The following is a 23,737-nucleotide window of genomic DNA, read 5'->3' on the forward strand; positions in this document are numbered from 1 at the left end:
CCTTGTTGCTCTCTGTTCTCTCCCCTCCGCTGTGGTATAGGTTTCTCCTCCTAACCTCCCAGCCACTATTCAGTTGTGTTACCCCAACCTTTCCATTTTTAGGCATGTTTATGTATTCGCTGTTTCTGCAGGGCCTGGCAGCATCGGTGTTGCTACTGCGCCCGTCCTTCCCCCTAAATGCGCTTTGTGTATATGTTATTGCTTTCTTTTAGTTTTGGGGATGGCCACGACCTTGTATGTAGAATACTTGTGAGGGCTCGTCGTCCCCTTGTGTGCTCTTCCCATTTGTCTCCCGCTCTCTGTGTGGCCGTGGGCTAGAAAGAGTTCTGAAAACGCTGGATCTGGTTGCATTGGACGTCCTGTGAGGCTCAAGATTGTCTACCAAGGAAAACATTTCATTGTCCCCAAACTGAATTTGCCCAAACTTCTAGAAAGCTTGCCAATAGAGGATGCCTACACTGTGCGTGTGCTATGAGTATCTGGAATGTGTCATCAGGGTTATCTATGTGGCCTATCAGCCAGAACTGCCTACTCTGGAACTGAAGAACCAGGTTTAAGTCTTGTCTTTGGCTCAACATCCTGTCATTCTAGGAAATGACGTAAACTCCTGGTGCCATAAAAACAGGAAAGAAGCACGTGATCTCATGTAAACACCGAGAGGGAATGAAGAGCGACAGCTTTGCTTACAAAGACCTCTAGTGTATGTGAACATTTCTCTGCCACCTGCCGATGGCTCGTGTTTGGACAATGAAGTGTCGATATACGTGCTGCACTTTTATTGTTCCTTTCTTCATAACCAAATGAGTCCAGTTAGTAGTGTCACCATAAGCACTGTTATTTTTGCCCTCTTAACATCCACACGAAACTTAAAACTCAGTAATTTACATGCTCAGTCCCTGTTTAACTGGTCATATGCACCACTTCACCGTCATCATGCACATACATTTTGTTTGAAAAACAACTAAGGAAATAAACAGTACAGTCCGACTTCTGGTTTGAGAATTATTCCTGAATTCAACAAATAAAAAGTAAATACATACAAATAACAAGCGCGGCCAGTGATGGGGCGGACAGAAGATGTGCACGCGGCAGGTGCCTTTACTGGCAGCGGAAAAAAAAAGTCCACAGAGTATCACGCCGCCAGTAAAGGGGCCAATACCCGCGTGCATCTTCTGTTTCAGTTTGTCTCCCCTCGTGCACGCTGGAATCGTATGGATTGCAAAAGGCGTCTCATGGCAGTGCAGCGCATGCGCTGCTTTCGCCAGGCCAAGACCTAAAAAAAGAGGAACGCGCCTACCAGTGCTGAAGCAGTTGAGTTGGTAGTGCATGTGCGACATTGCCTTCAGTTACGCCCATTCACAAGTATGGTGAAAGGCAGGCGCGCAACGCCTATTGGGCTCAAAGGGCTTCAGCGCCCCCTCCCTCTCGTGTGTGTCAGCCCGGGCTGAGACCGCTTCCCGGGCACCGACACCGCCGCACCCGAGTACTTCACATGTCTTTAAAAGGCCATTTGCTTGTTAATGAGGCTTTGTTGTTTTTTTAACCCCTTCTTAGAGCCCTTGCATCTCCACTCTGCCTATTGCTGGAAGTATCAGCCCCCCACCAACTTTTTAGTAGCCCCCCCCCCCCAACTTTTGGCTCTAGTTGCATCTCTGGTGAAAGACATAAACTGTACGTTTGATACTAAGTGTTTGCCTTTTGTCCTGCACTGTGAATTCAGCATAGACGTCTCCATGGTGCTCGTGTTTATATCGGGCATATTTTGCATGAGAAATGGTGATGACCTCGGCTGCCTGGGTACGTTTACCATCGAAGTACAGGGCAGAGTCCTGTTATTGAAAGCATTGCTTTCCTCGCTCTAGCTTCCCATTCTACTTCACATAATAGCTGTTTTCTTAACCTCTTTTGTCCCATCTCCTTTCTCTTCTCTGTCGCGCAACTTCCCATGTCTGTTCTTTTCTCTATGCCCTCATCTTTCAAATGCTTTTTTCATTTTCTCTTTTTTTGTGTTCTCTTTCTACTTCACATTCTCATTCCGATATACTCGGCTGCCACATAAGTTGTCTTTTTTTCTTACCATCTTCTTGTTCTGCTCGTCGTTCTTTTTCTTGTTCACTACCCCTTTTCCATCTGTCTTTCTTTCACAAAATTGTTTTTTTCTTTATCTTTCACACGTCTTTCTTTTGTCACTTTCCTCTCATCTTTTACATAGTTGCTCCATTTTCGAATTTATCTCCCTCATATTGTCTCGCTTTTTATGTTTTTTTGGTCTGATTATTTTAGGAAGAAATGGATACCAGACCCAAGGTTTCATCGCTCCTCAACCGTCTGGCCAACTACACCAACCTGCCACAGGGAGCAAAGGAGCATGAAGAGGCAGAATGCTTGGGAGAGGGCAGGAAGAAAACATATAAGGTGAGGAGTGGAGAGTGGCTGAGTATGTCACAATGAATAATGAGCACAGTTGGAGAAAGAAGAGTTTTATTTGACGCCCATTCGCTCCTCATAGGATGTTATATAATGAGAAAAATAGATCTCGAGGACCCCGTTAACATCTATCAATCGCTTGTGTAGCATAGTATAGCCCCAAATGTTCCAGCGGATGTTAACACATTGAGCTGTCTTTCTAAAGTCCAGGATTGTTCTTGGCTGCTTCAGTGGCTCGCGGTTGTGCGTCAAACGGAGGTCCTCTGCTGTTCTCCTTCGATGTAAAATAACAATTCCTAATTATAGTTTGCCTGCACGTTAAGGCATGCGAGGTCAATTTGTATTTCTTTACAAAAAATTGCTTCCCATGACCCGTTTTACAAGGTGGCTTCTGAGAGGACACAGACGGTACATTTTGAGACACATTACGTTAGGATTTCCAGATCACTCCATAAGGTCTTTTTGGCTCTTCAGCCCTTTCTTCAAGTGATCCGTTCCAGGTTAGTGATGGCGCACATGGGCAGTGCCACGCCATACTTCTGGATAAGGAAAATAGGAGTTGCTCTCCCACATCATGGAGGGCATGTTATGGCTGCTCTCCCACATACCAGAGCTCAACAACTAGAGGGCAGACAACACAATGAGGCGTCTTAGCCCCACACGGTCTTAATGCTTAATTCCGTCTTTAATTTCGAAAGCTGCCTTTGTCATTTCCCAGAATATCCTGCTCAAATGATTCACGTTCAAAATGTCCAAGGTGCTGCTGGTGCCGACTTGATGTGGAAATTCAGAAATATGGATGGACGAAAAGAAGACTTTAGTTGCTGGTGGAAAGACATGGAGGTTGAATGGGAGAAACATGGAGTTTTTCTTGGCCTCCTTCAAAACAAATCTACTCTTGCTGTAACATCTGCCATACCATTTAGCCAGCTTGGAGCCTCGTGTGCCTTTGAACCGTACTCTTGGTTCCACCGGTGCACGGCCTTCTTTTATCCAAGGTGCGGACTGAAACAAAGGCATTTTCTGCTTTAGTTTGTTTCTGCCTTCACTTTTCCTCACTTTTGGAAATCCTGCTGGAACTTCATATCTGGCATTCTTTGCTTTTACCTTCATAAACCCGAGCCTCTGCCTGTAATAGATTAACTGGTCCCTTTAGAAAGCAGCGATGGTGCATGAGCTAGGTTCGGAACCACGGCTGCTAGATGGATGGCTGCGCACGCCCCGCAGTGCCATCACCTGCATGGGACAGACCCTGCATGCAGTGTCAAATCACTGCATGGAGCTAATGCATCTTCATTGGCTTCTTCTAGTAGTTTTTTCTTGGAAAATGTGTGTAGGGTGGCCCTGTAGCTTCTCTCCTGTACATTTTGCAAGCAGTACACTGGGTGTTTCCTACCAAAGTAATGCTTGATTTGGCCAGGAGGTTCTGCCAGATCTAATTCCCCTCTTTCTTTACCCTTTGCTATGGAATCTACCCCCAGGTTGGCACTGGAGAGAAACCAGGACCCAGCTGTAGGATAAAACTACCTTTTTTGTGACTTTGTTACTTTGTCTGTTGGCCTTTGATTAATAACCCCCCCCCCACACTGACGGCCGTAATCGAAACACTGCGTAGTATTGTGTGATGTAGCAAAGAGAAGAGATAAGGTGGTGGTGGGTACCTGGTGAACGGCCCCTACTCCATCTATGGAATTCACCTGCCCAATAGTGCTCTGCAGCAAGCCATGAACCAGCAAAGGACAACAGTGTGCGAGTTTCTCTCCAATGGAGTGCTTGCTGCTCCGAATATGTTTACATAGGTGATGGTAATGCGGAGGTACAGTCTACATGTTTATGGTTCCACTAAAGCGGTGCTTTCTGTTCCCACTAGTGTTGATGCAGAGACACTGGTGTCATGGGAGAGGGCATAAAGGCTCACCAGGCCTGATTTACAGTTTGACCAATGGGCTGCTCTGTTACAAGCGTGATGAATATCACGTGCGCCTCATTACAAGTGAATTATGGGCTATGGCACTTGTAATAAGAGGGACAGGATCTCTGTCAGCTTTGTGACAGGGTTATCTCTCTGCCAAAGCCCATAAGTTACTATCAAGTTCTCCATTTTTAGCTGACTCTTAATGCTCCTCATCATCATGCTTTTTTAGATTAGTCACTAATTATGAATAATAATGCCATGAATGAATGCCTTTCATTTTTTCACAGTAGATGATAGCATTGTTTTCTATCTATATATTTTCAATATGCAATAGCAGAGGAAAACTGCATGTGTCTTGTTGCATGTCCTGGGAACTGGAGGGTGGGGGCCACCACTGAGAAGGAATATGAGCTTTATGGCCAGCAGTAGAACAGTGGCCAGGTTGAGCAACCTGCACTGGCATGTGTATCACAGAAATATTGTTTGACAACAGCTTCAACTTTAAGCATAGGTTGTGTCAACATTTGAAACTGAATACTGTAATGGCAGTGACAGGAATTGTGTGATTGCTGCACTGTATAAAATGTTGTGCCTAGTTAAGAGGGGATTATCCGAGGAGAGGATCCTGCTAAGACGGCGTGGGCATTTCATGGAGGTCTTATGGGCTAGGAAGATGTTATCAATATTTGAAGTCACGAGCTATGGGCGCTGTATAGACTTCTTATGGAACAGAAGCAGAATCTGCATTAAATTAATGATTTAAGAACATTTATTTAACTGTGGATTTTATGAAAAAGTTTAGCAGAATGGTTCAGCAACATCATCATATTTTTCACAAATTCATAAGTTTTTAACTCTTTCTGCTACACAATGTATTTAACGGCTGGTATATCCACGGAGAATGGCAGATAATTAGTTACACCATTTTCACTGCAACCTTTACCAGATATGTTTCCCAGGCTGACTTTGGTCTTTCTTCTCTGGCAGTCTCCAAGGATGGGAACCTTCATGGGCGTCTACCTCCCTTGCTTGCAGAACATTTTTGGAGTGATTCTCTTCTTGAGACTGACTTGGGTCGTCGGAACAGCTGGTGTGCTTCAGGCTTTCAGCATTGTCCTCATGTGTTGCTGTTGTGTAAGTGTGATATAATACAATACAAAATAAAACCATGGACAACGTAATATATACCAACTTGATTACACCGGGGGAGTGCTTTACTTCTCCTTTCGCATTTTTTACTTCTCAGTCTATACTTTAAAGTTTACTTCTCGAAAACAATATTTAAAATATTTTTTAAATGGCTTAAAAAAACAAAAATTGGGGAAGATGCGGAAAAAAAGTACCAGGAAACGAAAAAGTTGAAAGGAAGATTAAAAAAGGCAGTAGAGAGTTCACCCATAAGAAAAACAAGGACAGAACAAAAGGAAAAATATCAAAGAAAACAAAAGGGAGGTGGGGTGAAAAAGAAAATGAAGAAAACGAAAAAAAAACAATATGGGGCTTACTCTCAAAAGAAAAAAAAATGAGTAAAAAGAAAAACATAAAATGAGTGCAATTGAAACTCTTTTTTTCGGTAAAATACAATAAAAGAAACATACGTTTAGGGTAGACATCATGCATTCCAATTTAAGAGGGAACAAGCCTGTATATGTTAAAAATAAATACAGTTAAGAAATAGAACTGGTTATCAAAAACTGTGAAAGCGCGTAATAGGATACCTAAGGACAATAGTTATCATATAATTCGTAGCTTTTAAGCCACAGACAAGCCAGAGATTACTGTGCAACGTGGCAGTATCCCTTATCTAAAGTGCAAATGCATTCGTTAAATAGTTCTGTGGTCGTCAGACTATAAAATTACGTTCATAGGCATCACACAGCAAGATTAAAATAGTTGTTTAAAAACTTCAATACTCCCAATAAGAACACATTAATTAATTGGTACTTCGGTTAACCTGAGTTCAAGGGTAAGAGAAGACTATTTACATTTTAAAACTTTAAACTAGTGACCATTGCGACGATTAATCTTGATAGGACGGGTCATCACATCTAGAATTCTCAGGGGTGAATTAGGAGGATTGCCAGTGCCTTCCTTCTATTTGCCCAAGAGTGGCCTAAGAACTTCGCAGTTGCGCACACGAATAAGGGTCTTGCATCAGATTTCCAGAGGCGCAGGGCCACTCTAGAATCTCGAGTTCCAAGTTGTCTGCCAACTGGGGTTAACCATTTACCCCTGGGTTTTGCCTATGATGTGCAGGCAAAGAGGACATGCCTATTGATTAGTGCGGGCAGGGGTAACAAGGGCAGCCCTTAGACTGGGCTTTGTAGTACAGCCAAGAGTTTATAAATACATTGATTGGCAGACTACCATGCCTGAATTGAATGTAGAGCTTCCGGTCTGCCGACACTTTGATTAAGTCAAGGTAGCTTTCTAGAGAGCGGCTGACTTTGAAGTCTCTAAGTTCTTCAGTTAGTCTGCCCTGGTTACTATTAAACCCTGCATTTTGTTCAACCCATTCCCAGTATAGTAGTTTGATCTGTCTTCTGGTATGGGTTGCTGGGCAATCAATATGTCATGGTAAGCCAATGCTGGGCATAAGGCTTTTAACATGTTTGATCCAGCCTATCTTATTCGTGGTGTCTAGGGCACAGACCTCATTAAAAGCTGCGAGATAGGGTGTCAATTCGTTGGTAGTGACAATCCTCTGCCAAAATCGCAGGGAGCGGAGCTTTGCTAGATCACTAATAAGTGTAATGCCCATATCGAGCTTTAATGGGCAAAGGGGAGTGCTTTGCAGGAGGGGGACCAGATTTTTGAGGAACTTGTTCTCTAAGACTGTGAGGTCGCTTACTCTTACCATGCCCCACAGCTTGACCCCATATATGGCACTGCTCACAGTTGCAGCTATACAGTTTTAGTGCTGCTGCTATTGGCTTAGTGTGAGAGAGACAGTTTTCCTTCCTCAGGGCCCCGGTTACCTGAGAACATTTATGGTAGGCCTTGTTGAGATGTCTCCAGGCAATACCCTCAGACAGTTTGATTCCCAGGTAATCGAAGGAACTCACTCTCTCTAAGGGGATATTGTCTAAAAGCAGGTTCCATTTGAAAGACTTATGGGGTTTCAGCAACATTAGCTTCGTTTTGGAGATGTTTATTTCAAGGCCCCTCCCATCGTAGAAGAGCTTGAATTGATTGGTCACAATGCGGGTTTTAACTGAATGCATGTCCATGGTAGAGATTTTTCGAACATGTGAGAGGAGATCACTGACGTGAGCCCTTGTTCGTTTGCACTGAGGATCTTCACTGCAGCAGAAAGCCCGGAGGACTCCATTGCCCACATCCCTTAACGGCTGGAGCCGCCACCGTCACTGGGTCTGTGCCAGGAGGTGCATTTAAGCCGTTCCGGGCTCCCGCAGCATGGGAGCCCTTGTTCTTTTGCACTGAGGCACATTACAGCGGTAAAAAGCCCGGAGGACTCCATTGCCCTCATCCCTTAGCTGGTAAGGAAATCTACTACCTTTTTTAAACTAGGTATAATTAATAACTTCGGAAAATGGGTAAAAGTAAATTAACGCCGACCATGACTACCAATGGAAATCCCGCAGGCAAAAATGTGCCAATAACTAACTATTTGAAAACCGCCATGGGACTGATTTAACAAGATTGTCCAAGTGGGAGAATGCTTAGCTGCTACAAAAACAGCACTAAATGCAGCTCTAAAAGAGACTAGGTCAGATCGGACAGTTTTGGTGGAACCTGAACCCATCTCAGAAGACCAGGCTAAATTGTAAAAATAAGGAGATAATGTACCAAATACGGATAATTTAAAAGAGGGCCCATGCATATCGACCCTCCCACTTGAGATATCCATACCATCAAATAATACTGACTTGGTTTCCCCACTGGCCAAAAAGAGCAAACAACAATCAGTAAAAATGAAAGTACCATCTCCAAATCAGCCAATGAACCCGAAAGCTAAGCAAAAGAAAGGAAAAAATACACAGTAGAGGCAAAAGGAACAGGGGCTGACAAATAAATAAAGTATACACAAGGTATCAAAACTCTTTTAAAAAAATTGCATGGAAAAATTGACAATATTGAAAGGCGATTAATGTTGGAAATTAAGTCGGCGCAAATTTTTTTACCCACTTAACTGATTTGGTCACAAACCTATTGCCTCCAGAAATTCCCCATAAGGCTACGCCTGGTAGAGACCTGGATGAGAAGACAAAAGTAGGGCATAGTTTCCCAGTTGCATCTGAAAAACTCTATCCGACGACGGGGCCACAAGTAAAGGAAGTGTTTAATATACAACCTACCGTAACATCAAGAGACTATAATTTACGTAATATAAATCAAACAGGAATTGAAGGTATTATAAGAACAAACCCACTGTGAACTGCTGCCCAACGAAGTCTGGCCAGGTCTTTTTTCCACGTATCTCCCCAGGCAACCCCCTATGTAATCGTTTTCAAAAATGTCCCGAAATTGACAAGCAATACTGATAAAGCCGGATTCTTATCTGTCTTGCCATCACCAAGAATCCTCTCAGGTCGCCAGGATCTTTTTATCTGCTAAATAGTGTAGAGGGAAGGAAATCCAACATTAACACATAATCAAAGGAAAATGAATTTGAACTCCAAAGGACCACTGACTCCAAATCTCAAATTTTAGGGGTTTATTACAAAGCCAAAAATAGCTGCACATACAAGCACCTCAGCACGAGGTTAAGAAAATAAATGGGCACTAATACAAAAAAATATCCTACGCAGGAGTCTTATCCGACTCAGAATAAGAAGAATAGTCAGCTCTAGTAACATCAGGCAAGCGATAATCACTCCAATCTCTACATTAGAAGACATTAACCTGAAAAGGAAATCAGTTAGTCTATCCCTACTCTATCTCTAAGGTGACATCCCTACTTAGCATTTTCCCTCCCAGGCAAGAGAGTAAAAAGGTGTCAGAAGTGAAGACTTCCTTAGAAGTACACTCACTTAGCCAGAGCTCGTTCTAAGATGCTCCTTCTAGCTCCCCATCTAAACCTCGACTCCTCAACCCACGGGGCACTGTCCCTAACTCAAAATCCCAAAAACGTAGAACACGCTCTCCGGCACACCTCTTCAGCCAGGTCTTCTCCCAGTGATTTTCCAGTGAAACTTGTCTCCCTTCCAACGACGGTTTACTTGTCCTCTGGTCCCAGGCACCTTCTTCGCCAAAAGTATAATCCCTACATTCCAGTATTCTCCCATATTGGCTTCTCAGGCCATCCTGACTCCTGAAACAAAGAGTTAGTTTCTCTAACGAGCTAGGTGTCCTTGCACCTGCAACAAAACATGGGAACGAGAAACTTTCCACTTCTCTGAGATTTTCTAACGTCCTGAAACTCAAAGCCTTACCAAGGGAAATCAATTTCGGCCTACAATATTTAGCTAACATAAGATACGAACAGGCCTTTCTCTTTAAACGTATATGCGATCAGGCCTTTACACAATTTAAACACACTCTTATAAAATCACACTATAAACCTTGATTTCATTACTCTACATATATAAGAATAAGCAAACCATACGTACAGACTTTAATATAGTGCACGTTTAAACCTAATGCATCACATTACACAAAAAACAATCCTTATGCGTTAACTAAAATACATTTGCAATTAACTACGACATTGCTCTTCATAAATGGCATGGTTACATTTCTAATCGCACTATTCTAAGCAGATTTTAGTAACACATTTCTAAGTCACACGTTAATATGGGTCCTTTAATATGTGGGTGCGGAATAACCGTGATTATGGTGCACCCCTACAATTTTTGAAACAACATGGCGCTCTCTCAGTTACCCCCACCCCCCCTTTTATGACTAGTGTCATCACACCATTTCACAATTCCCTTGGAGAAAGAACCGACCTAAACAGTGCTTGTTGCCATCCTCCCCCGTCGGAGTCTCTCCATATTCTTAAGGTTCTGATATTGACTGTCCTGCAGTCTGGCCATTCGCATTTCACTCGCTCTGAGAGCTCTCTCAACTCTATTTCCTTTATACCACTTGTAAGCTCTAATGAATCCCCACAAGCAAACCACACAAACCACAACAATGATGAGTGGTTTTAGCACAAAGCCAAGGAACCCTTTCCTAAGCTGGCAAACCAACTTCCCACACGACCAAATCCTTTACCAATCTTTTCCCACACACTCTCTTCAGTCAAATCCTCTACCTCATTATGGATCGTGGTAATGTTGCTTATATATTTCTCCAGATCCTTGCTGTTATCTGGAATATACGTACAACATTCCTGAACTTTCAATAATGTGCAGACTTCGCCCTCTTTTGAAAATAATACATCTAAAGCACGTCGGTTCTGCAAAACCATTGTCCTTATCGATAACATCTCTCCATTCACAAGTATCAGTGACTTCGCCGTATTTATTGACCACTCATCAACTACAGTCACCAATCGTCTGATCTTCACATCATTCAAAACCACACCCAAACTAGGTATCATTGCTCCAAAAATATCTCCAATCACTGCTCCTGCACTCACAGCTCTCTTCACTCTCGAGTGCTGTCCATCCTCCAAAAGCTCCAAATCGTCTGCATGGTAAATCTTCGGAAAAATGATTCCCAAATAGCACGTAGCATACCAATTCGCAGGCAACCTGACATAGGCATTCTTTCCACACACATAATAAACAGTTGGAATCACTTGCACAGAGCCTTGCAGAAAGTTCTTAGCAGAATCTTCCATGGTGAAAATATGATCACACGCACTCTGACCCACCGGAACCTTTTCATCGTAGGTCTGATAACGTCTCACACACAACTTCCCTTTCTGCTCCTTGTCCAATGCTATAGGACCATAACTTCCTCTAGCTCTATGAGATCTTTCTTCTTCAGTCCAATCTACCGGACTCTCCCCTGTATTTCGAGTCTGTGTTAACTTTCTATATCTATCTTCTACCTGATCTACGAATTTCTTCTCTACATCTGACAATGAACAGGTCAAGTTATGCCGATGAGCATAAGCCGTATCCAATTCCAAAGACGGTATGAAGTACTTCCGAAGTCTGTCCTCTGACTTATATTAGTCATACTTATTCAAATGCTTGTAAGCTGGAACTTCAGGAAGCACTGCATCGTAATTGGAAAATAAATTCTCAAACTGACCTCTCTCATAGAAGATACTAAGCAATAAACTACATGAAATTCCATACGTCAGTGGAAGATGGTGATATCTAATACCCTCGTCCACTGAGACAGGTAACTGCATACACACATAGCAGTCTTTCGCATCCATTGCTCCACGTACTCATACAGCAGCCTTGCATACGCATTAAGCTTAAAATTACCTTTTGACAAATCTATGTGAAATCTACGACTCTCTTCGATTAGTAAAGCTCTTTCAGCTCCTATGGTGACCTCCTTTTGGCTAGAAGTGGTAGGTGTAGGTGTTCCCTGTACCGCCGCTTCCTGCTCATGTGAAACCATATACGAAGCTACAACCACAATGATTATAGAGACTATCACTCCACCTACAAGTGTACCTACTACTAATTTGGACCTACGATGAGTATTTCCAGCATCCATGATCTCACAAAGTTCTCAAAAGTTCTTGGTTTCAGCAGGAAACAATTAAGAGTCTCTTTTCTCCTCCAAACGTTGCTTGCTAACCAGTTCGAACAATACTCAGAGAAGCTGGAAATCCCCTGACTATTTCAGTTGCTTATTTACACAGTCCACAAAAAGACTTCCCTAGCTTTCTTTCGTCTTCTCTCCGGAAAGTCCCTATCTTTATTCTTCTTCCACTCGGGCCTAGGTTATCTTCTTCATAGACTTTTATTTACAATAGTTCGCTTTTCAGTCCAAAATAAGATCAGCTCCCAGAATCTCTAAAACATGCTGCAAAAGTTCAAGATGAAGAACAACCACCTCATGGGTCGGTGCCTGAAATCCAAACGTTGGAAAGACCAATCTTTGTAGTATCAGTTCACGGACTTTACTCCGAAGTGGGGGATTTGGAACGGTCAGGGTCAGCACTCCTTCGATTTCGAGACCTGGGACCACCAATCCCACGTCTATTTTCACATTCGGTGTCTTGCTGACCACAGTCACGAACCTCAACCTCCCCGAACTCAGAACTCCTGGCATCAGTCACAACGTATGTCCACTCTGGGGTGGCGTATCTCTGACAAGGCACTCTTGCTCTCCTGGATCTTTTCAGACCTCCTCGAGCTTGTTCTTTGTCACTCTGTTCAGATTCAGACGTTTCAGAAACTGGGGCAAGATCTCGTTCAGGTGCCAACCTTAGGTTCAGCCGCCTCTGACTCCCGGGCCAAATCTCTTCTGCTCTTGTGGCACTTCTGCTCTCCCTCTGGGTACCCTGTACACTACTTCCTTCTTTGGCTGAATTTGACTCTTCTCCGTCTGAGTCAAATTCGGGGCTCTGATTGACACAACCCCTCTCAGCTCGATCCAGTGTACAACCAATGCGTCAGCGACCCTCACAGCTTGACTTGCCCTCTCAGATGGCCCTGCCACCTCAGCTGGATTTTCATTCACAAGAGGGGCTGTTTCTTCCAAGGGTGCTGGGACTCTGCGGGTATGGGTGGCATTCACCCAGTTCGGCAACCCTCCACACTTCACTGCCGTGTTCGTGACCAATATTACCTGGTACGGGCCAAGCCAACGAACATCCAGGGAACTTTTCCTCACGTGTTTGCGAACAAGCACCCAATCTCCCGGACACAGGTTGTGGCACAGGTCTCTTGAGGCCCGAACAGTTGCTGCTTGCACCTGCTGAGACACAGAACGGACCACATCAGCCAGTCCTTTGCAGTAATCGAGAATTAATTCATCAGTGATGCTAATTAGAGCAGTAGCAGGTATTGCTGGCAGTCGCATTGCCCTCCCCGTCAGGATCTCGTGGGGTGATAACCCAGTTCTCCTGTCTGGAACACAGCTGTAGAAGTGGACCTCAGATAGGCCTACCAGTGCAAGGGGTTCGCCCTTCTCTGCACAGAGTCCTCAGACCAATAGGAAGAAGTTGGCACAGAAACTGGAATAGAAAATACAAAGTTGAATAAACCTCATGAGGTGGAACTACATTCACACAGCACCCTTCGGTATTGAATGAAGTAGCACACCAAACGGAAGGAGCATGGTCCTTTTATACCCACACAGGGGCTTAAAAAAGGGCGGTACAAGTACAGGAGAAGGTTTTATGTACATATAAGGTCATATAGAATTGCACAGTCGACAAGTAGGAGTTAACAGTTTGCCAATGCTAGTAAACACATCCTGACAGTTACATACTACTAACAGCTGCAAGGACAGCTGAAAACTCACTGGGCATGTGCGAAGGTGAAAGATGCTAAATATAGTTTGTTTCTAGGTTGATTACAAGAGAAGTCAACACTGAGGGAGGACAAAGCACATGGTGAGCACATGGCAGCACATGGTAAACAAAATGGCTGCCAGAAATACAAAATGGATTCCACAAAATGGACAAGATAGCCTCTAAATACAAGATGGATTCCGCTAATGCTAAGCCAATGGCTGCCAATTTACAACAGACGACCCTTTTAGCATTAGCTGAAGACATCTGTTCCTCTGGGGTAATCTAAATATGCATCCCGTACGTCTATTAGCATTATTTCGGCCACCTCTTTATTCAACATTTGTTGGGCCTCTGTTTCTGGAACATTCCTTTTGACAGGTATACAGGCAGAGATGCAAATGGAGCAAAGCATTGGACCACATTGGATACATACACAGCATGTAAAAAGTATCGGAATCTTTACACACAGGATAGTCAGCAGCTTCCAGCCCCAAGCAGAAACAAGAGTCCAAAACCATCCAGCAAAAGTCCAAGTACCAGTCTCTGGATGAATTTCTGCAGCAATCTTATGCAGTTTTGATATTGCGTCATATACTGAAGGTGAGTGATCCGGTATGAATACGCGACAGCTGCTACCGATGATGCGACATGCACCACCTCGATCAGCCAGAACCACATCTAGAACCATTCGGTTCTGGAGAGCTACAATACTTCCAATTTGCAGCTCCTCCGTAATGTTCCCAAGTGCCATAGCTGTCTGATTGGTAACAGCTTCCACAACTCTAGTCAATCGTCTTATTTTCCTACTGTTTAATGCAGACCCCACAAAGAAGAATAAACCTAAATTATAATCGACATATTGTCGCAGAGTGGTATCAGTTTGGTCTACTTCGTCAGTACTTATTGTCCTTTTGTATCTATTTCTAGCGATATCGTTGAATAATTTAAGGTCCCGGTGGTATGATGCAGGTGCCAGAAACACAGGGGGCAATAGAAAGGACACATAGCACACACCTGACCACCCAGCAGGTAGTTGATAATATCCGTGGCTACCACAGATAAAGTAGGTATTATGTGAGGCTATAAAACTACTGTTATTTATACCTTCAATAGTCAGAATTACAGTACATTCGCTTTTCCCCACTGGAATTCTCCCAATACTGCTTACACATAGATCTGCTTTAGCTCTAGTAACAGAAATCACAAATTGTTCATTACTGGTAAAAGTTCTCATATTTGTGAAGACATATGGTGTTGAAATATTGTCCGGCTGATACTCTTCCCATTCCCATTTGGTCCCTTTGGCTTGAGGATAACCATCTTTATCTTGGTAGCATACTTTATTAAGGTGAAAAAGAAGTCCGCCTACTGTACGTCTTCCAGATGCAAACAAAAGCGCATACCGAGCTTGACAAGAACCATTATGAGAAAAGGGAAGAGGAATAAAAGGTGTTCCTCCTTTCTTTTGATGTGCAGGTATCATCCCACACACCCAACAGTTGGTAGTATTTGTGGCATTATGAGTATGATGCAACATCTGGATAAAGGTATTATTTAAATAAGATTGTCGATGCTTCTGCTCATGGTAGGGAAGCATAAAGTAGTGGTGTTCAACTGATACTGGAGTAGTGGCGATCAAAAGCTCTCGAGCAGGAGCCACTTTCTCAACGAACCAGGTTATTACTGCTACAGCCACCATAGCAACAACAAACCCTATAGCACAAATTATCTTTCTCTTAGCAACAGTTGATTTCATTGTGGACATGATCAGCTTGTCGTTGAAAGAATCGTTGGAGCTCTTATTCCTGGGCAGCCGTTGGTTTCTTCACTGAGGGTCAAGACGGGTGTCGCTACACTATACAAGACTGATCTCCCCCCCCCCCACCCCCCCGCCTTGCCACATCAGCATTCTGTTTCAGTAACCCAGGGCGGTTGCTCAACCAGTCTATTTCGACGATGCAGGCTCTTTCCGTTGTCTCAGTTGGTATCGGTATACTCCAGGAATCGTGCGGTCCGGAAAGACTCCCTCAGGTTCATCAGGTGATATGGCTTGGCCTTTCTCTGTATCCAGGATGTCCCGATGGTCGATTAAGACAGCAGGATCCACCAAGGTAGACGGCACTTTCTTGCAGTGGGTGGAGTGCACCCAGTTCCTCCTGTTCGTCACTCGGACCGCAGTTCTTGTTGAAAGGAGCACCTGCTCTGGGCCGCGCCACCTCGGTTCCAAGCTGCTCGACCTCTTGAATGATCGGATCATCACCTGGTCTCCAGGTCGAAGTCCATGGCCTTCACCTGCAGACCTATCAGGAAGAGCTTCTCGAACCTGTTGATGAATAGAAACCACACTGTCAGTCAATTGTGATAGGTAGTCACTCATCAACACACATGGTACGTCATGTATGGGACGTGGTTTAGGAATTCCCCAAATGTTCATAGGCCTTCCAAACACCACCTCATATGGTGTAAGACCAGATCGCGAATGTGGCACTGATCTAATGGACAACAGTGCCAAAGGTAATTCATCTGGCCAATTCAAGGATGTGGAAGCCAGTATTTTCGCCAGTTTCAATTTAAGTGTGGCGTTATACCTTTCCACTAGCCCTGCTGATTGTGGATGGAAAGCAGCGTGAAATTTTTGCTTAATTCCTAGTCCCTTCAGGACATATTCGACAACTTGCCCAATAAAATGGGGTCCGTTATCACTCCATAAAAGTTTAGAGACACCAAATCTAGGGAAGAATTCCTTCAAAAGTACCTTTGCTGTAGTGAGAGTTGTATTGTCCTTCGTAGGGTATGCCTCTATCCATTTACTGAAGGCACATACCACTACCAAAACATACTTTAAGTTATTACAGCGCTCAAGCTGGATGTAATCCATTTGCAAAACTTCAAAAGGTGCGGTTGTCGTAGCAAACCCTCCTATAGGAGTTTGTGTCCCTTTACCAGGATTATACTGAAGACAAATCAGACAAGACTGCACCATCTTTTTAGCTGTGCCGGCAATTTCTGGATGCTCCCAAACTTGCGTGAGCAATTTTGTGATCGAGGAGGCTCCAACATGTGCCGGCCCATGTGCCATATGAATCATAGGTTGTAAATTGGCTGTAGGCAATCTCCACTTGCTCATCTCTTTATTCCTCCAACAGCCCTCATCGTCCAATGTTCCCTCCTTAGACCATTGCTCAATTTCTTCTGCAGAAGCAGATCTCTGCATATCTAGCACCTCCTGTCTGGTATCATGCCAGCGTTCAGCCTGTGACTTCACTGCGTACATAGACGTGGTGCTTCGCTGCATGGTAGTTTCACGGGCTGTTTGGTCTGCAAAAGCATTGCCTTGTCCTATATTATCAATTAGTTTCTTATGTGCGCTACATTTAACAATTGCTATTCTCTTCGGGTATGTTAAAGCAGTCAAGAGATTATGTACTAATTCTCCATGCATTATTTGCATCCCATGGGATGTAAGAAAGCCCCTCTCCTTCCAGAGTAGCCCAAAATCATGAGCCACTCCGAAAGCATAGCGGCTATCTGTATAAATGTTCACAGATAAGTCAGTACTAAGTTCACATGCTTGTGTTAAAGCTATTAGCTCAGCTGCCTGAGCTGACTTCTGTGGAATACGAGCTGTCTCAACTACCGTCTGAAGTGTTGTAATTGCATATGCAGCTGACGTTGTACCATCTGGTAACTTCAAACAGGACCCATCATCCCATAGTTCCCCATCAACACTTGAAAGGGGCGTGTCTTGCAAATCAACACGACCCTTTGTCTGTTCCTTAGTAAGGAATATACAATCATGAAACTCCTGAGACTGAGTCACCGGGTATGGCAACAAAGTGGCTGGGTTTAGTATCGCACATCTCTTTAGTGTAATGTGAGGGGCCAACAATGTCAATTCGTATCCTGTCAGACGAGCACTAGTTAAATTCTGCGTCTTCGTCTGATTTAAAAGGGCATCAACCGCATGGGGTACTAGCACCAACAGCTTATGTGACAAAACTATCCCTTCACTCTGACGTATTGACACAGCTGTTGCTGCAACTGAACGGAAGCATCCAGGTAACGCACGAGCAACAGGATCAAGTACTGCTGAAAAATATGCACAGGGACGCTGTTTGTCACCGTGTGTCTGCACTAAAACTGACAATGCACATCCATCTTTCTCATGTACATAGAGTGTAAAAGGCTTCGTATAATCTGGAGTACCTAACACTGGTGCTGAACAAAGAGCTTGTCGTAACTGTCGTAAAGCAGTCTCACATTCATCTGTCCATGGGAAGGGCATTGGAGTATCTTTAGTCAAAAGTGCTAGCAAGGGTTTAACAATGTGTGAAAACCCTAATATCCATTGCCTACAAAAAGAAGTAAGATGGACATCTTTCTGAGTAAGGGGCACTGGTGTGTCTAAATAGCTTGAATGCGATCTGGTGTGAGTGCACGGCCCTCCTTAGACAGAAGGTGACCTAAGTTAATGTTAATGTTAAGCCGAACTTTTTGAGCGCACGGCTACCCCAAAAGGGTGTCCCGGCGCTTTAGCAAAGAGGCCCAGAGAAACAGGAAACCAAAGGCAAACCTACTACAGTCACAGCGGATTACTTGGTAAAGAGCAGAGTCTTCAACTCCTTCCTGAAAGCCAGGAGGTTGTTCGCTTTCCGAAGGGAAAGTGGGAGCTCGTTCCACAAGCAGGCTGTCACGTATTGGAAGGAACGACCTCCCATCCGAACACGTTTGACCACAGGCACCTCCATTTTAGCCAGGTCCGCCGACCTCAGCAACCTCCGCGGCACATAGAAAGCAATACGCTTCCTCAGATAGTTAGGGCCAATCGCATGGAGGGCTTTAAATGCCAGAGTGAGGAGCTTAAATCTGATTCTCCCCGAAATTGGCAGCCAGTGCAGCCTAGCCAGGAGCGCAGAGGCGCTAGCTCTCCTGGGCAGCCCATCGATGGCTCTGGCCGCCGAATTCTGGACAATCTGCAGTCTGGATAACAGATACTTAGGTAGGCCTGCAAAGAGTGCATTAGCATAGTCCAGGCGGGAGCCCACAAGCGCCTGGACTACATTCCTACGGTACTGCAGTGAGAGCAGAGGAAGAAATTTCCTAAGCATCTTGAGGATGCTGAAACATTTCCCTGCTAATCCCAGGATGTGTGGACGGAAGGATAGATCATCGTCAAACACCACTCCGAGATTTTTTACCTGAGAAGATGGTTTCTCTGGGGGGAACATGTCCTGGGGCCACCATGTCTTCCAGCCCGGATCAGGTGCACAGCCGAAAAAGAGCAGCTCAGATTTGTCTGAGTTGCATTTCAGGCTGTGCCGCTGAAACCACGCAAAGACTGCGCTCAGACAGTCCTTGATTCTGCCGCCGTTAAAGGCCTCTCCCTTCCTGCAGGTGAACAAGAGCTGGGTGTCATCAGCGTATGAGATGACCCGGGCCCCAAACGCCTCCGCTACCTCCGCTAGAGGGGCCATGTATATGTTGAAGATGGTGGGGCTCAGGATGGAACCTTGAGGCACCCCCACCTCCAGCGAAAGCATTTCGGCCGAGAACGGCGGAGCCCAGATCACCTGTCGGCGGTCGGCAAGAAAGGATTGAAACCAGTCCAGCACCGTCCCTCGCAGACCAATCTCCCTGAGTCTTGAGAGGAGACCTGCGTGTGGGACGGTGTCGAACGCCGCCGATAGGTCCAACATGACTAGCATAGCCTTTCCCCCATGATCGAGCGTCTCCCTGATGGCGTCGGTAACCTCTACCAGAGCCGTCTCCGTGCTGTAATTCGCACGAAAGCCGGACTGGGAGTCATGCAGCAGTTTGTTGTTCTCAATAAAGGTGGTCAGAGTATGCTGAACATGTTTCTCCAACACGTTCGCCAGAGCAGGGAGGAGGGAGATTGGTCTATAGTTAGCGCATTGCAGGGGGTCGAGCAGAGGCTTCTTAACCAGCGGCAGAATGAGTGCGTGTTTCCATTGTCGTGGAACCACCCCTGAACTCAATGATAGATTAAGCAGGGGGTTCAGCAAGCTGTTCAACGCTGAGGCCACCTTGCCCAAGCATTTCGCCGGACAAGCATCCAGAGGCGAGCCAGATTGCAGCTGGGATAACAGCTCAAGCGATGTCTCACAGGACAGCTGGGGAAAGACAGATAGTAAAGGCCCAGATTCAGCCTGTGAGGGAGCTAAATAGGTCGACTTATCCCCTAACACAGCGTCAGCCGTTCGGGAATCCACAGATGGAAAAGTGTCCTGAATCTTTAAGATTTTAGTCACAAAAAAGTCGGCGAGCTGTTTGATCCATTCTTCCGTGTGTGAATGGACCGGGGTCCCTACTACAGGGTTGACAAACTCCTTCACAATCCTAAAGAGTTCCCGGCTCGTATTATCGGCTAAGTAGGTTACCTTTGGTCTACAATATTGCAATTTCTTTCGTGACAATTTGTGATGATGGGAAGCAAGAAAAGAAAGCAAGGACAAAGTACATTTTTCACACTGTTCAGGGGTATCGGCTGCCAACAAGATGTCATCGACATATTGTATGAGAGCCACACCTTCAGGCAAAACAAAAGAATCAAGTTGTCTTTTTAATGCTTGACTGTAAATACTAGGACTCTCAGTATAGCCTTGAGGAACTCTACAAAATCTATACAATCGATTATTCAAAGTGAAACCGAACAAATATCGGCTATCAGGATGAATAGGGATCGAAAAGAAAGCATTCTTCAAGCCTATCACAGAGAATGTAGTTGCTGTCGGAGGAACCAAAGTAAGAAGTATAGTTATGTCAGAAACCACAGGGTATTGTGGTACTACAATCTTGTTAACTTCTCGTAAATCAATAATGAATCGGTAAATCCTAGTGTCAGTATCTTTTTTCAGAATAGGAAGAATCGGACTGTTACAAACATTGTAAGGAACTTCCTCACCAACCCCCACTTCAATGAGATCATGGACAATACGTATGAGTGCTTCTTCACCTTCCTGTGAAATTTTGTACTGAGGCAAACGTGGCAGCACAGCGCCCTCCTTGACACTAATATGTACTGGTGGAATAACCATTTGCCCTACATCCGTGTCTGAAGTAGCCCACAAAGTACTAGGGAGTGAAGCTAATGCAATATCCTCTTTAACAAGACAAGCTCTCTCCTTCACAGGATGGTTGTCATTCAAGATAACACGTACACCTTCTGGAGAACATCGTATCGTAGCCCTGAAATACTTGAGCATATCAAGACCCACAATATTGTCTGGTGTATTCGGGGAAAGCAAAAATGGACATGGAGCAGTAAATGTATCCACATGGAATGCAAGTGGTTGTGACAGTGGGCTAAGGGAAGGGGTTCCATCGAAACCTATCGATGTAATGGTTAAGCCAGACAAGGGAGCCCTTGGAACCAATTGTTAAGACAAGGCGCTACGAGTAGCTCCTGTATCAACCAGAAACTGATCAGTAGAACCCAAAACATTTGCTGTAACATAGGGACCCCTCTGATCTACTGGAACTTCAACTGATTCCTTACCCCATCATAGGCAATCCTATGCATAAGCAGAATCTTGAGAATCAGACGGCACATAGTCAGACATTTGATATTGGTTCCTTTTATCAAGAGTGTTAAACCCATCCTGCCCACGTATATTAGCATCAAACCTAGCACGATCACCTGTGCTTCCTCTGGGCCCTGAATATGCTGAACAATTTCTCATTTGTCCCCGACCACGTGGACACTGCTGAGCACGCAGTGCTGGACAATCGGAAGCCCAATGCCCAAATTTCTTACAGTACGCGCACTGGTCAACAGACAAATTCGAACGAGTATAAGAAGGGAAAGACGAACCATAAGATCCACGTCCACCTCTATCACTACCTCTAAAAGGCGGACCATAAGCCTGAGCCAACATAACCTTCGTTTTTAATTCTTTAGTCTTTTTATCCTCGTTACCCTTTGCTTCTAATTCCTGGCGTTCATAATACTGAGCCATAGTCAAGAGAGAAACCGGCGAAGAGGTAGTCCATGAACTCTCACTGGCTTTTAGGCGACTAGCTATTCCTGGCAAGAGGTTAGCGACATATTTATCAACAAACAGATGTCTGCCCGTGTCATCTGTCAATGACAGGCCACTAAAATCGTGGAATGCTTCTTCAAAACGTGTAAAGAAATCAGAGACCGATTCATCTGCCTTTTGCTTACAAGACACTAAAACAGTCCAATCTATCTTTTTAGGGGGAATAATCGTTTTTAACTTAACTAATATAGCTGCGGGAAGATCTAAAATTAACTGACATGGATTCTGTGCGGGTTCCCTTTCTACATCCATTTGTTCTAAGTCTTTCCATAATGCCCCAAAATCTGCACGATCATTAATTTTACGAACAGTTCTCCACATATCAGGTGGTAATATCAATCCGAAAAATAAATCAATATCCGGCAAAGTCATAGTACAAGAGCTAATAGCACCCTCAACTTCCTCATAAAAAGCGGCTGGATTTTTCCGTGGATCAGACAATGCAGTTTTAAGTGCCATGACATCCGTCCTATTCCAAGGAGTGTAAACCCAATTATAGATAAAATAACCCTTTGCATCGAGAGAAGCCTTATCACTTGTACCCTGTCCTTTAGGAGGAACATACAAAGGCACGGCCTCCCGCATAGGTTTCGCATGAACTATCATAGTCTTATCTGTTCCGAAGATAGAAGCTTGTGCCATGCTGGTCTGAGATGTCTGTGCAGCTACGTCTGCAGCCTTTTTTTCCTCTCGCAAACGGACTGCATCAACACGCAGTTTAACCAAACGCCTGATTGTATCAGTCACCTGGGAGAAAATAAAAAGACCATCACGCATTTGCTTACAATTATCTGCTACATCGTCGGGCTCTAACTCCTCAGAATATTTCCTAAACAGCTCAAGGACCTCTGCGGCAAACACCTCAGTAAAATACAGCTGCTCCCTTTCCTGCCACCCTTTCATACTATCTAGAAGTTCAGAGGCGGGGGCAGTGCTCCGAACTGCTTTACGAGCAGCAGATCTAAGCTGGGACGCACGCTCAGCGGTCAACATAGAACGAGTTTCTCGTGCCTTGTGTTCCTCCGAACTGGAGTCCTCATCTGACTCATGAGGGGCAGAAGGAACAGTATACGGAGGTGGAGGACGATCTAATAATAAGAAATCATCTTGTGGTTTATTAAGTATAGGAAAAAGGGGCCGCCGAACAGAGTAGTGGCCAGTTACCCGTAAATTGAGCTCCCTATCTTCTCTCTCTTAACTCTTTTATTTCTTTGTTTTTCAGCTCGTATGCTTTCGCATCAATGTTCTTTCGCTGTTCTTTTTCAATCAAGGCTTGCTCATGCTTTATTCGTTCACGCACTTCTTTCTCCCACATTCGTACACAGTCAAACATATCTTGCCTAGTCTTTCGCTTAAACATACATTGTTCCACATACTCAATCTTTCGTAAATCAAATGACCCATGCATAGGCCAACGCAACTCAGGATCCTTACGAGTATATTTATTCCATAATGTGCTGTACATTATAGAAGAAAGACCATGCTTAATATACATACCCCTATTAGGCGTCCCCTCCGGGGGGGGCGGTTGTGCTTCGAGTCTCAAATTGGTACCACTACAAAAGCAACACATCCTACGAAGTGTGCTAAAAACAGGCATGCCAAAAATAGTGCAGAATATGCAGTATTATAATCAAAGTAGCACTTAAGGTACCTTTAGTATGATGTGCCGTGCAAATCAATTCAGATAGAGAAAATTCTCCTCATTACCTGCCTATATAAATTGCAATTTATATATGAATCACATAGAAATCTAAGTTGGCCAATACAAAAGCCGCAGTAAGTGTTACTAAACTACCTTACCAATCCCAGGCATAAAAACCAACAGCAAGCGCTGCAGAATGACACTTACCAATCACTTGGTGTCCAGGTTCCAACTGCCAAGTTCTAAAATCGACCAAATGGTCACTGCACGGCGAATCAACAGAAGGGATCTCAGTCGAGGACCGGCACCACCTGGATGGTCAGATCAGAAAGAAAGGAAAAACGCCGTGG

General features: G+C 44.4%; 1 protein-coding gene across 2 annotated transcripts in view; it reads left to right on the forward strand.

The window, feature by feature from the left end:
• LOC146869412 (solute carrier family 12 member 6-like) overlaps positions 1–23,737 on the forward strand; it is an 815,412-nt gene that overhangs the window by 229,196 nt on the left and 562,479 nt on the right. For both annotated transcript variants that reach the window (XM_085599784.1, XM_085599788.1), the window contains exons 3-4: positions 2,284–2,415; positions 5,330–5,476. In XM_085599784.1, the coding sequence (XP_085455910.1) occupies positions 2,284–2,415; positions 5,330–5,476 (279 nt within the window). The remainder of the gene's footprint in view (positions 1–2,283; positions 2,416–5,329; positions 5,477–23,737) is intronic.

This window comes from Triturus cristatus, chromosome 1_1 (assembly GCF_964204655.1).
Source record: "Triturus cristatus chromosome 1_1, aTriCri1.1, whole genome shotgun sequence".
Taxonomy (NCBI): domain Eukaryota; kingdom Metazoa; phylum Chordata; class Amphibia; order Caudata; family Salamandridae; genus Triturus; species Triturus cristatus.